At 36.8% G+C, this 14,898-nt stretch overlaps 1 protein-coding gene across 3 annotated transcripts in view; it reads right to left on the reverse strand.

The window, feature by feature from the left end:
• Positions 1 to 2,667: 2,667 nt before the first annotated feature.
• CEP95 (centrosomal protein 95) overlaps positions 2,668 to 14,898 on the reverse strand; it is a 37,981-nt gene continuing 25,750 nt past the window's right edge. For all 3 annotated transcript variants that reach the window (XM_056817282.1, XM_007482789.3, XM_056817281.1), the window contains exons 14-22: positions 14,059 to 14,147; positions 10,072 to 10,164; positions 8,876 to 9,026; positions 7,524 to 7,693; positions 7,307 to 7,381; positions 5,445 to 5,597; positions 3,706 to 3,852; positions 3,353 to 3,424; positions 2,668 to 3,071 (exon numbers count right to left, since the gene is read on the reverse strand). In XM_056817282.1, the coding sequence (XP_056673260.1) occupies positions 2,895 to 3,071; positions 3,353 to 3,424; positions 3,706 to 3,852; positions 5,445 to 5,597; positions 7,307 to 7,381; positions 7,524 to 7,693; positions 8,876 to 9,026; positions 10,072 to 10,164; positions 14,059 to 14,147 (1,127 nt within the window). In that variant the 3' untranslated portion in view covers positions 2,668 to 2,894. The remainder of the gene's footprint in view (positions 3,072 to 3,352; positions 3,425 to 3,705; positions 3,853 to 5,444; positions 5,598 to 7,306; positions 7,382 to 7,523; positions 7,694 to 8,875; positions 9,027 to 10,071; positions 10,165 to 14,058; positions 14,148 to 14,898) is intronic.

The raw sequence follows: 14,898 nt of genomic DNA on the forward strand, positions 1-14,898 counted from the left end.
ATCAGATTAAGCTGATAGAAAAGGAAAATGGCAAATGTTGGAGGAGTTGTGGAGAAGTCCAACTGTGTGAACAATTTGGAACTATGCCCATAGGATTATAAAACTGCATACCCTTTGATTCGGCAATATTGCTAACTAAATCTATTCCCCAAGATCAAAGGAAGAGGACTCATATGTACAAAATACTTATAGCAGCAAAGAGTTGCAATGGAAGATGTGCCTTAGTTGAGGAATGGCTGAACTCATGTGATAAAATACTATTGTACTCTAAGAGATGTTAATATTAAATCTGGGCAGACTTGTATGAACTGACAGAAAATGAAGTCGAACCAGGCAATAGTAACAGCAATATTGTAATGAAAATAAATTGTGAAAGAACTAGCAACTCTGACCAATACACTGATCCATAAAAATTCCCAGATTGATGATGTAAAATTGCTATCTTCAGATAGAGAACTGATGGCACTCAAGTACAGATTGCAGGTAGATATTTTCCCCCTTCTTCCTCCACAACATACACATCATGGCTAACATGGAAGTGTTTTTGCATAGCTTTACATTACATGTATATTGGATATTGTCTTTTTTGCATTCTCACTGGGTAGGGAAGAGAAAATATGAAGCTGAAAATAAACAACTTTGCTTTTTCCTACTCTATCTTCTTACACTTTACTCTTCCTTCATGTACTGTATGATCCATTTATAGCTTACTTGCCATTTCTTGAATATGATGTTCATAGGTCCCAACTCTGTAATTTTTCCCTGGAAACATGTCTAGAATGTTCTCCTTTATTTCTACTTCTTGACTGCCCTTAAGATTTGGTTCTAATATTCTGCCAGAGGCTTAAAAAATTTTTTTTCATAAACCCTTTCCTTTAAAGTTGATACTATTAGTTCCAAGGGAGAATAGTGGTAACTGGGGTTAAGTGACTTGACCAGGATGTAGGATTTAAATTAATGTCCAATACTTTTAAAGTATTATTTTATAGTTTGTTATCTGACAAAATAGAACGTGATTAAATTTTTCTACCTGCTCAAAAATCCCCGTTCCACCAAAGCTGACACAGGAAGGAAAGAGACAGAGATGGACCTCCAACCAATTTATATCCTATCTATATCAGCACAGTAATGACAGGAAGTGAGGGGTGGGATGGGGATTGTAGTTTTGCCAAGGATCATAGGTTTTGGGGGAACAGATTCAAATTACACAATGGACACACAGCTAGTGTCTGAGGCCAGATATAATGTGATCCAGGCCTGGCTCTCTGTTCACTGAGCTACCCTAGTTGCCCCCAGAGGCTTTTCTTGGTGCTTGTCTTCCCTGCTTCATCGTCTATAAATACATGTAGACTAATGGACTCAAGTTCAAGGCTTCACTCTTGGTTCTCCTCTGGGTAATTTCTAACTTATCATTGCTCTTCCTAAAAGGTAGTGCCCATATTTCATGGTAGGATAGGACCAGGATAGAATTCCAACATTACTGTTGCTTCTTTATTCCTGAATACCAAATATGAGAGAAAATTTGTAAACTGGCTAGACTCTACCTGGGGTGACTCTTTATCCTAAGATAGATATTTAAGGTGCCTTTTCCTTTACCCATTTTACAAGATTCCCTCTTTCATTAGGCTATCTTTTTCAGATAATAATGATCTGTTAATTCATTATAAAGGAAGGAGTGCTGAATCCTAGCTCTGCCTCTTACTAGGGATGTGACCATTAAAATCTCAAAGGGTCTTAACTTTTTCTGCATCAGACTCCCTTGGCAGTCTACTGAAACCAATAGACCCCTTCTCAGAAGAATGTTTTTAAATAATTGAAGAAAATTTAAGATCAGTGAAAACAACAATGTAATTTTTTCCTCATCCTAGCACAAAATTCCTAAATGGTGAATATATAGACCAAAGGTTAAGAAATTCTGTTCTAGCTCTTTAAACTCTTGCATAATTTGCTGTTTTTTTACTCATTGTTTTCAATGAGAATTTTAAAGTTTCTCAAGAGCAGAAATCACATTTTATGGTGATAGGAATAGCACCTATTGTCAATGGTATAGGATACTTCCTCTGCGTAAGATTAAAATTAATATCCAATAACTCCAAGTCTTATGTTTTATAAGATTTATTAATAATCACTTGAAGTAGGAAAAATACAAGAACAAAAGTAAAAGCCTGAATAAAGATATGTGAGGAAAATTCTTCAGCCTGGAACTTACCCCACCTCCAAAAACCGTGATCAAGAGAAAAGAGAGCTTAAGGGCGAGGCTACACAAAACATATATCCTCCCTATGGTAGCAGAAAATGTGAGAAGAAACATGGGAAGCTGGGATTGAGAGTCCTGGGGAGCAGATTCTAATTTTACATCTGTCGATGGAGAGAACTCTGCCCTTTCTATGTCATTTATAGTTTTAGGGAGCTGCCTTGTGTGCTGGTATGTCAAGTGACTTGTCCAGTCACATGTGTGGACCTGGAAGAATTGATCCTCTGTAGGCTCCAAAAGTGGCTCTCCATTTTTTTCTGTCAAGCCTACTTCTTGAGTGGTTATCTCTCAGGTCTAATAATATAGATTGCCAAGTAAACCTGATGGAATCACAGCAATCTGTGTTGAAGCAAAGCATAATTAGCTCCTTTTCATATAAACTGCAGATTAGGAGGAAAGAGGTGGAATAAAAAGAGCATTAAAATTTTTTTATTAGAAGTGCTTAAATCATAGTTACATTCAATGTTTAAAAGTAGATAATCCCCTAAGAAATTGTTATCTTTATTTCAATCATCTTGTCATTTTATCATGCTCAAGTTTAACACACACACACACACACACACACACACACACACACACACACACACACACACACACACACACACGCATAAAATAAAAACTTGCTTGGGGCTCTTAAATTTCAAAAGACATGACTCTTGCTGTACTGAAACGAAGCCATTTGAAGTCGAGCTTTAAGGCGTTCAGCTTCCACTTCTCGAAAGAAGAGGTCATCGTCATTTTTAATTATCATGTTTTGCAATTGTTGAATTTCTTGCTCCATCTTGAATCTCAATTCCCTTTTCATTTTATGTAATGTCTGAAAGAGAATTCAAACCATCAAGTTTATTCAGTCTTTTGGGCATGTCTGCTCTTAACCAAATCTCTTGGGTCATTAGATACATTGGCCAAATAAGAAAAAGAATGTGAAGATGTCCAGATGATTTGCTTATTTATTACTAAGAGTAAGACATTAAAACGACTTAAAATGAGTGATGGGATATGTGAATTTGGAGTATTTCCTCCATTCCCCCATATCACCAATAATGGCATTTTCACTCCCTTTACAGGAAAGTGTGTACAAATTATCACACTAATCACCTTTGTTTGGGCTTCCTCTCTCATTTTGATTTCTTGCCGTTCCTGTGAAACAGCTTCTGCTAGCATTGCAAACTGTTTAGAAGGAAGAAACAGACTTTATTTAATCATTCTTTTATTAGAGATTCATTGGTTACTGTTTTAGAGGGAACTGGGGCATGGAATTAGGCATGATGAGTTTCAAGTTGTAGTTGAGGACTGGAATCATAATAATGTTCTTGTAAAATATGGGTGTTTGAGTATCTTTCAAGATCATCTGGTGAATTTATGGTCTACTTTTAGCTCAAGCCAATTTCTGACATGCAGAAAGGTTAGTAAAGTTATACAATTTACAATGTACTGAACAGTGATCATACCTGATCTTTATAATAGTTCTCCAAAGACTGCAGTTCATTCTCATGCAGTTTCTTTTGTTCTTCCCGCTTATCTTTTGCATAGTTTCTCAGTTCTTGCAATCTTAGCTTTTGAATTTCTAAGCCTTCTTTGAAGAGGTTCTTAAATATCTGTCAAAGATAATTTTATTAAGAAAAATGTGCTACTGCTATTCCCTTTTACAGATAATGAAAGAAAGGTTAAATGACATACTCAGCATAACCTAATTATTAAGTTTCTGAGTCAGGATGTGAACTCAAATCTTCTTAACTCACCAAGCTATCTCATTCTCGTTTATAAAGTCCTGCCGTGCACCATTTCCATCTATTACCATCTTTTTGCAAGTGGCCATTCTTGCAGGGAAAGAACTTGTAAACTGTGGCTCCAAAAGAATGCCAATTTCATTCTAAGAATACTTCTTGAGAATATTCACTCAGTTAGTAGGCTGTGGTGAAGGATAAGTTATTTGACAAATGCCTATGCATATGCTCATTACTCATTTCCCATCTGGCAGTGTGAAATATGGTTTTTAATGTTATCTAAAGATCAGCATCCTTATGCTTAGTTAGGAATAACCCTTAGCTGGCTGGCAGATTATGAAAACTCCAAACTGCATTTAAAAGTAAAGGTGTAACACTTTTTGGGATAGCAAAGAGTTCACAAAGTAGTTGCCCATGGATTGAGAAATGGCTAAAAAAACCAACTCCAATCTTTCTGTCTTAAATGTTGTTACTAAGACAGAAAAGTAAGGCTTAAAAAAGAAATAAAAAAAGATCTACCTAACATTCACATAGAACTTTTAACATTTACAAAAGTTCACATTTTCTTATTTCATCCTCACAACTCTGAGGGTGGGGTTGTTATTATTCTCATTTTACAGATTAGAAGGCTGTTGTTTAGTAGTTTTTTAGTGGTATCTGACTCTCTGTGTCCCCATTTGGGGTTTTCTTGACAATAGTGGAGTGGTTTGCTACTTTTTCCTTCAAGTCATTTTACAGATGAGGAAATTGAGGCAAAGAGGGTCAAATGATTTGTCTGAAGCTAAATTTGAACTCAGGTCTTCCTGACTCCAGGCCTAATGCCGCCCTATCCACTGTATCATCCATCTAGTGAGAGGAGGCTGAGAGAACCTTAAATGCCATTGCTACAAAGTGTCTGAGTGGAATTCAAACTTGTCCTTCCTAACTCCAAGCCCAGTACTATATCTTACTACTTTTATGTCTGAAAACTACTACTCTGCCTGTAGTCAACTAAGACTGTTGTCCACAGCTATTAAGGACTACAGGATCTCACCAGAGATTTGTAAAATATCGTGTACCTGTTTTGACAATACAGGTGATTTTCTTTTTTCATCATGTAGTTTATGTAGATATTATCATATAGGAAAACTCAACTAAAGCATTTAAAAGATCAGAGGATTTAGAGTTAGAAAACAGATAAGAAGAGAGAGGACCAGATATGTAATATAACAAATCTCTTGCTATCACCCAAGAAATAAAAAGCTGGGATTTTAATCCAGGTTTTCTAATTCTAAATCCAGTGTTGATGGCTAAACATCCTTGAATCCTAAAAACATAGCTCTTGTCATTTTTAATTGCTATTATAATAAGCTTTGAAATCCTTGGACAGTCATAATGAACCATTTCTAAACTAATAAAAGTCAAGTTAAAATCTCAAGGATGGAAGAAAAAAACAAGTGGGGATTAAAATAGCATTTATTTACCGCTTCTTCACGTGTCCGTGCTCGCATCATTTTTGCAAGTAATTGAATTCTATAGTCCTCATAGTATTTTTTGGCTCGAATAATTTGCTGTCGTCTTTCTTTTATCTTCATCTGAATTGACTTCTGTTTAGACACACGTTCCTTAAAATCTTGCTAAGGAAAAAAAAAGTGTTTTGGAAGTCAAGGGTTGCTTTTTGCGAGCAGCTGCAAAATTTTTTATTGTCTCTCACTTTCTACTTTCTTCCTATTACACTGTATTGCATCTATGTTTACACTGGAAAATCATTTCAGACACTACTTCATTAAAGCTTAGTGTTGCTAAATGATTTCTAGAGTTCCTTTCAACTTTTCACCCAGTGCAGAAATCACTGTCTTAATGAAGAGATTATCTATGACCACTTTTTTGTTTTTTGGTCTAATTTTTCATATGCTAAATTGAGACTTGTCTACCTATAACTTCTGCCCTCTGGAAGAATACAACCTAAGTTTACTTTATGATAGCAGGGAGTCCTCACACCTTATCTTCTCTGGGCTAACCAACTCAAATGTCTTTTGTTTTTAGCTCATATGAAATTATTTCCAGGCCCTTTATCATTTTAGTCGCCCTTTTCTGAACATGTCACTCAAGGTGTTGATGTACTTTAAGAAATGGAAACACTGAGAAATGAAAGCAATATTCCATCTGACCAGCATAAGATGACTATGATTTCCTATTTTCTACCCATTATACTTTACCATATTATTTCCACAACTCAATAGCAGGTTAAGCCCAAATTCAACAATCTTATCCAAATTCTTTTCTGAAATTAGGATACATACCAAACTTTTACTTGGCATATCAAACCTTTTTTGAAAAAAGTGTTTAATTTGCACTGAATTTTTTTAGTGGACACATCACTCTTAGTACTATATTCCTTTAAAAATGTTTATAAGTCTAATAATCTATATTTTAAATTTTATTCTTTTTAATTTTTAAAATTTATTCTTATAATGTCATAAAATCCAGAATTTTGCTGAGCTTATTGGTCTATAATTTTGAAAACCCACCATTTCTTTTCTGCAAATAAGCAGAATTTTCTGACTCTCTCCCATTTTCTGGCAACTCCCCTTGCTGGCAAACTCTGGTCTTCCTGAATTTGAACCCAGTACTCTTACCACTGTGACCTCTAATTTGATTATCCACTACAAATTGTGACTAATCTTTTCTCTATATGTGAACAGGGCTTATGAACCATGTGTTTTTTTCCCCCTTTCTTTTTTTTTAAACCCATACCTTCTATCTTAGAATCAATACTGTGTATTGGTTCCAAGGCAGAAGACTGATAAAGGCTAGGCAATAGGGGTTAAGTGACTTGCCCAGGGTCACACAGCCAGGAAATGTCTGAGGTCAGATTTGAACCCAGGACCTCCCATCCCTAGGCCTGACTCTCAATCCACTGAGCCACCCAGCTGCCTCCTGCTATGTCTGTTTTTACCAAGAGAGAGAAGGTTTATTGTTTTTCTTTAGCCTCTCTCTTCTACCAGGAAAGGGGAAAAGGGGAGGTCAAAATGGGGAATGGGAAGAATATGACAATAAATCTGTATCCATGTATAGTAGATAAAAATAAACAGATAATCTAGAGCAGCGGTTCTCAACCTCTCAATTTGTAGCAATGAGAATACATAATGCATATCAGGTATTTACATTCCAAAGCAAAATTACAGTTTTGAAGTAGCCACTAAAATAATTTTTTGGTTTGGGGTCACTGCAACATGAGGAACTGTATTGTGGGGTCACGGCATTAGAAAGGTTGAGAACCACTGATCTAGAGCATTCTTTTATAAATAAACTTTTGGCAACAGAATATTTTCCCTTAACTTACCAATCTCTTATTGTGCTCATGTTCTTTCTTAACAATTTCAGCAAGGAGATCGTGTTTTCTTAATGCCTCTTCAACCTGGAAATTAAATGCAAGTAAAGAAATGGGTACATGTTCTGGCTATTCTTTTGAAGAACTATTGCCTGCACCAGGTGGATATTTAGTTAGTTTTTTTTTTATATTTAGTTTTAAAAGAAAAACTTTTATGATAGAAACTCACTTTAAACTGGAACTTCTTTTTTGATTGTTCCACTCCAGATGTCATCTTCCTTAGTTGTTCAGTTTGAAAGACCTGTTGTTTCCACAGTTTCGCAAGTGTTTGGTTAGAAATTTGGAGGTATGGAAACTCTTCCAGGAGCATGGACAAAAGATTGTCATCCTTTATTTTTACTGAGGTATGAACACAGATGTAACGAGAGCGTGAGGTCTGGCAAAATGAATGACAAAGTTTTCTAACAGCTGTGATTCTTACTTCTATTTTAGTGATGTCTGGTGGGTTAAGGCACATCACTTCACTATTATGTGTTTCATCCCCTTATATATTATCTTATCCCTGTTAGTGATAGCTGAGGTGTTGTGGCACAAACTGTTTTCAGTTTATTCATCTTTCTTGGAGATACACAAAGGAAACAGTCTAATTAAGGATTCTAAGTCTGCCTTTGTTGTTGTTCAATCATTTTTCAGTCATGTCCGACTCTTCATGATTCTATTTGGGGTTTTCCTGGCAAGAGACACCAGAGTGGTTTGCCATTTACTTCTCTAGCTCATTTTACAGATCAGGAAACCAAAGCAAACAAAGTGAAGCAACTTGCCCAGGGCCACATGGTTAGTGTCTGAGACCCAATTTGAACTCAGGATGATGAGTCTTCCTGACTATAGGCCTCTAACCACTTAGCCATCCAGCTGCCCTCCTATTTGTAGCTGTGGGAAATAAAATCAGGGCTTTTATTCTTTGGGACAAAGAACATTATTCTGTGGCAGGAATGGTTTTATTGATAATTGTAAAGTGAGATAGAAACCCAAGCTCCCAGTGGGATCCAGGTCAGGGAAATAGGAATATTACTTTGGAAGTTTCCCTCTTATTTCACTAGTTTTTTTAGGATCCAAGAAGAGTAGGGAAAACAAAGGTGTCTGAGCCCAAACTCAAGAGCAATGATGAAGCAGCAATTAATTATGATCTTTAATTTGGTCCTAAGTTATCAGAATCCTTACTCAAGTTCACTATTATTATTTTAAACCCTTACTTTCCATCCTAGTAACAAGTTTAAGACAGAAGGGGAAGGGTCAGGCAAACAGCAGTTCAGTGACTTGCCCCAAGTCACCCAGCTAGGAAGTGTCTGAGACAAGATCTGAACCCAGGTCCTCTTATCCACTATGCTACCTACTTGCTCCATTAGGCTACTATTTAAGAATATACTCTCCCACTAAGAAAATCAGCATATGAATGATAAAAATGGGGAAAAAAGATCTTCAACTAATTGGCATGTTGGTTTTACTCTTGAATTTATGGAATTTCCTGTATACTTTCAAATGATGCTAGTTTTTCACCAGATACAATTTTACTTTCCTTACATGGAACTGCTTTCTTTGCCTTTGTGATGCTCCCTTTAGGAATCCACTGGCTGCGTTTGAGATTCCAAGGAATGGTTTTTTTGGAATAAACTCTCACTGGCTGATGAGTTTTTGGAGGTCTCTTATGGATATTTTCTTTGTATTCTTGTTCCTTAAAAACAAATGGAAAACAGTTATGGGGTAATTTTTTTATAAGGTTATAGAATTATAACTTGATAATTTGCTAACTTCTATTAAACATACATTAAACATGAAGATTAGTTATTTACTATTACTTTCCATCTTATAATAAATACTGTGTATTGGTCTCAAGGCAGAGGAGTAGTAAGGGCTAGGCAATGGGGGTTAAGTGGCTTGACCAGTCACATAGCTAAGGAAGTATCTGAGCCCAAATTTGAACCCAGGACCTCCCATCTTTAGGCCTGGCTCTCAAGCCACTGAGGCACCTAGCTTCCTTTGGTCACTGAAATTTTAATACTGTTCACAATTATGAACGATTTTTTGAGCAGCTCTAAGAAATTTAAATGGTATTGAATTTAATGAGTTTCTAAAAATAGATAGAATATAAATATAGTTCTCTTTTCCTTTACTATTTAGCCCTACCAATCAGCCCATATAAAATGGGCTTATTTCAGATAATAGATAGGAGTTCTAAAATCTTGGTGAGGCTACTATATAACAGAAATAACGATATTTACATAGCATTTTAACATTTACAAAATACCTTCTCCATGATTCTGCAAATTATCTTCCCATGGACTCATGGTAAGAGTAAAGTCTTTTAACTGGCAAGATTAAAGAATATGGGCTGTTCCAACCTTCTATCCATGTTTTAGTATCTTAGGTAGGACAGGTGAGTTAAAAGAAAAGTTGTTCCCTAAGGAGCTAATAATTAAGCTAACCTTTGAAGTGTTTTTAAAAATGTTCTTCAGTGTTAACTCACGTAAATATTTTGTGCCTTACACAGTGCTTTCTCTACCATAACTCTGTGTTGCCTGTGTTGTGCTTGAGACTTAGAAAGGTTAAGTGACTTGCCAAGGATTAATAAATGGACTAATAAATGGAAGAGCTGGAACCTAAACTTGGATATTCTAAGACTAACTATAGTTCTTTTTCCATTGCACCATACTGCCTGGTCCAATGTATACTTAGGTCATGTTCAAATGCTTTCATCCCAACTGAAAATCTTAGCCCACTCTTTTTTTCTGGTCTGTAGTCAGCATTGAAAGTCCACGTCCTTCTTGAATTTCACTTCTATGCAACTGCTTTTCAAATAAGTCTGCTATCACCTAGAGAAAAAAAGAATATTCCCAAGATGTCAGACCATCCTAGTCAAACTAATAAATACAAAGGGTTGGGAGGGATTATTCAATACTAATTAGACTCTATGCAAATAAGTAGCTCTCTGTGCTCTCAATATGCACCCCTCCAGAAGACAGCCTAATATTATATTTAATCCTTTGGCAGAATTTCATAACACTGGAGACATATGAAACAAAAATGATTATAGATTCTGAAGGAGAGGGGTTGAATGTGTGTGTGTGGTGTGTGTATGTGTATTGGGAGGGGAGTATTCAGAAAGCTTTATGGAGGAAATAGCATTTGAATTACATTTTAAGGGATGGCTTGGAATTTAATAGGTGAGGGGAGAAGAGAAGAATCCAGGAAAAGGCAATAGACTTTAAAAAGAACATATATGGCCTGTTTCTAAATTTCCACCTTTCTTGGACTTCTCAGCAGCTATTTGACATACTACTCATCTTTTCAGGTTTTTTAAGCAAAAGAGTATCAAGACCTATCCATCTAGTGGTAGTCTCTCTCATGAACTCCAGCCTACCCCATATCACCAACAATTAATTGGACATCTTGTAGGGTAAGGAGGAGATACCAGTATGATTAAGACAGATTCAGCCTGAGGAGCAGTGGGAGAAGGGCAGGAGAATGCTGACAGTTCTGAGAGCTGCATAGAACTTTGAAGCCAATGGACAAGAGATCTTTCAGCCTGGGAAGTGAAGGAGGAAAGTAGATTCTCTGGAATCTGAGAAAGCCCATCCATTTGGGACCTGTTTTTCCCTCTGAGATCCTGAAATACTTCCACGAAAACTCTTCAACTACAGCTGCCTGAATCATCAAAGGATTTTGGATTTGGACTCTGACCAGAGCCATTCTGATCCTTCCCTGGGATCTCTCTCTCCCTTGCCATTTCCTTGAACTGTACCTTAGGAAACTCTAGCCTCCAGATTCTGAAAGCCAATCTACAAGGGCAGGGGTCCCCAAACTTTTTACACAGGGGGCCAGTTCACTGTCCTTCAGACTGTTGGAGGGCTGGACTATTAAAAAAACTATGAACAAATCTGTATACCACTGTCTGGGATAGTGGAGGCTGCAGCGTTGGCTGTGATGGGTCTGTCACACCTTGCACAGACCTAACACTGCCACCACTATACCGGGCAGCAGTATACACAGAGCGGAATCCCCTACCCCAGATCACCGCTCACCATGCTGACGTCTTCCATTGTGCAGCCACATAATCCTTTGTGCGGCGCCTTGTTCTCACAAGGCTCCACGCAAAGGATTATGTCACTGGAAGTAATACTGTACATGAGTGATGCTGCACTTTGTGGCGCTGCCACATACAGTGCTCCTCTCACTGAGCACTGATGAAAGAGGTACCCCTTCTGGAAGTGCAATGGGGTCTCAGTGCAGATAAATGATCTTAGGGGGCCACATGTCACCTGTGGGCTATAGTTTGGGGACCCCTGTGCAAGGGGACAACCCTTAGGGTTTCCCTTCACCTACTTCCCTTTTTGCCTTCACGCCTCTGCCATTACCTGCCTCACTTAACCTCAAATAAACCGTTTGGAAATATCTGGACTTTGAGTTTGGGCCTGTCTTAGATATCAAACAAGGAGATTAGGTTCTTACAAGGAGGTGGTTGATTCCAAACCCTTGTGACTCAGTATCTCTGACCAAGGAAACTGCCATTCTTTCCTTGACAGTTGACCGTACCTAAACCCTTGGGGGGTAGAAATTACAAGGGGTCATCTTGTCTCCCAGAGACAGATTTTGACCTCAGGGGCCTTGAACTCCTCTGAGGGAGGCACAGTGCCAGCCACCTCATTGAATCAATCCCTCTTCAGTCTTCTGTCCTCCATTTCTCAAGACATCATCTCATTGGAGTCACCTCCTTTCCAAGGAGACTGTACCTGGCTTACCTCTCCCCATAAGTAACGGAGGAAACAATCCTTCATTCTCTCCCCCCTCTTTCCCTCCTTTCCTTCATCTCCTCCATTACAATCTCCAATTCATGTTCAAAACAATCCATTAACCTTCCCCCCAAGTTCTATCTCTTCTTCCCAACTTCCCTATTTCTTTTACCAGAAGCATAATCCTTCGAGTTCAAGTCATCTTCAATTCACTTTCTTTCACCCTACATATCCAATCTGTTGTCAAACCTAATCAAATTTACCTCTACTATATTTATTTTACTTTTCCCCTCTCTGCTGATGAAACTGGACAATCGTTTTCAATTTAGAAGATCACTATTCTCAAATCTACCTGAGATTAGTGAGATTTTTCTTTTCTAAAGGTAACTCTCTACCAGTATCCAGATCCTAGCCTCCCCCCTTCCCTTAATAAAGAGAGATACTCTTTTCACTGAGTTATTTTCAGGTTCTTCTTCTCTAGTGGTTTCTTCTCTTCATCTTTCAAAACAAAGACAGACCATTCTCCTGTTAGTTTCTATTTCCTTTTAGCAATTCCTTCCTTAACCCTCTGAAATCAGGCTTCTATCCTGACTACTGGCTAAAACTGGCTCACTTCCCTTTCCTTGACCTCTCTGTTGTACTTGATACCTCAACAAATGGCTTGCTTTCAGGGTTTTTCCCAGCTATGCTAATCTATACCCAATTCATCACTTGATTTTTATGATGTATTCTTTACCCCTTTCCATTTTCCTTCATTGGCTCTTCTTCCTTTTCCCACTTCTTAACTGGAAGCATATTCAGAGTTCACTTTTTTTTTCTTTTGGTAAATGTTTACTTAAGTCAAACTTTTCACACTCTTAAGCTTACTGCCCTGTTCCAAAATCTCGTTTTTGTTCATATTACTTCAACTTTTCTAGTTATCCACAATAGAAACCTTGGAATCCTTTTTGGATAGTGGAAATAAAGAAGGGATGAGTCAATTCTAACAATGATTCTCAATTTTTTCTTCTATACTAGAAGTTTTCCTTTCCTTCCTTTCTCTCTATATTAACCTAGTCCAGACCCTGTAATCATATCTCAAGTATATTATTGCTAAAAAAGAACCCTACTTTTACCTTGATCTTAGAACATTATTTTATATACACAGTCAGAATACTGATCTTCCCCTTTTACTATGTCCCTTGTCTCAAGAACTTATGATAGCACATGGTATCATTTAACCTTCCTCTCCAATAGCCCCATCCTTCATAGCCTCAATATCCTCTCTTTAACTCCTCACACTACCTGTTTAATTTTATTTTCGTATGCAAATGTGCTAGGTTCAGTTGAACTATTCTTTTGTGCATTTACCAATGTGTGCTGTCTTGTGGATGGAATGGGATGTCATTTTTGAAAAACTATTCCAACATAGCTCAGAACCCCAAACATCCTTAATTTTCTATCTTTGCTGCTTCTATTAATTTCCAATCTCTGCCTCAATACAAGGTTTTCCTTACTCTAAAATGGCTTCAATTCATTCTTCATTAGACTACAGAACCTATCTTTACTTTGTATCTCATCCAGGCCCTCATACAGTATGCTAAACTAAGACATTTAATAAATTACGTGATGAATTAAACAGAAATTAAAGACCCAGTGTAAGCTATACCTCATTCATGACGTTTTTCTGACATTTTAATCCACAATGATCTGCCACTGTAGACAGTATTGTATGGATGCCACACATTTGTAATTAATCATATTGTATCATGTATTATATTCTTTAATTGTTTCATGTGTATAAATATTAGGTTTCCAAAGTATTAAGTTCCATGAATACCAGATTTGTGTAAAACTCTTATTTTTTGTAGGAGTGCAATAAACAGTAACTTAATCAAGTTGTATACCTTTTAATAGAAAGAAGTCAGAGGCATAAAAGTAAAGAGTAACAATTGGAACTTCTCTAATATCAGACAAAAGCACATGGCCATCATATACCTTTGCTCGGCACTGTAGCAGATCTGATTCATTCTGTATTTGTCTTCGTAACTTCCCCACTTGGAACTGTCTGCTTCTCTTAGGTGGCCCTGTTAAGTGATAAAGAAATATGCCCTAATCCTTTTTTTAAAGAATAAAGGAAATAACTGGGGTGTGTAAGATTGCCTTCTGTGACCAAGGGTTGTGATTATCAGATATGTACAATAAATTCTTAAAACCAGAAATGTCATTAGAATTCAATGTCAAGTCGATTCAAGGTGAAAACTGGATTAATAAATGGAACTCTGTTTTTTTTTTAATGTAACCAGTATGTATTTCTTTACATAGTTCCTAATGTGTGAGAAACTTTGACCTTATTATAGGAGGCAAAAAAGAAAAATAAAAAAATAAGGACTAGGCTTTCCAGAAGTTTGTCTAGTTAGAGAGGAAAAACATATACTAAGAGTTTCAATATTTGTAAAATAACATTTATATGTTATGCCAGTTTTCCATCAGTTGCTTTTCAGTCTTTACCTCTGCTCCTTTGTGTATTTATCTCTTCACTAGCATGCCACCTTGTGGTGAAAGTGTGAAGGAGCAAACTATTTTTAAAAAAAGAATCCCCCAAATCTAAATACTAGATACTAGTGGATACTAGAATGATTTTTAATGCATGATACATGGACATTCAAATAAAATGTCTAGATTATTCTTCCCTTGACAGTTTCCCTTAGCAGAGACTTAGATCATCCCCTAAAGTCTAGGAAGGCAAGAAATAATGGCAATTAAATATTTGATGTATATTATAGTGATTTTATTCTATCTTACATATAGTATATGCATATTTTAGATCCATTGTTA

The sequence above is a fragment of the Monodelphis domestica genome, chromosome 2, assembly GCF_027887165.1.
Source record: "Monodelphis domestica isolate mMonDom1 chromosome 2, mMonDom1.pri, whole genome shotgun sequence".
In the NCBI taxonomy this organism is placed as follows: Eukaryota; Metazoa; Chordata; class Mammalia; order Didelphimorphia; family Didelphidae; genus Monodelphis; species Monodelphis domestica.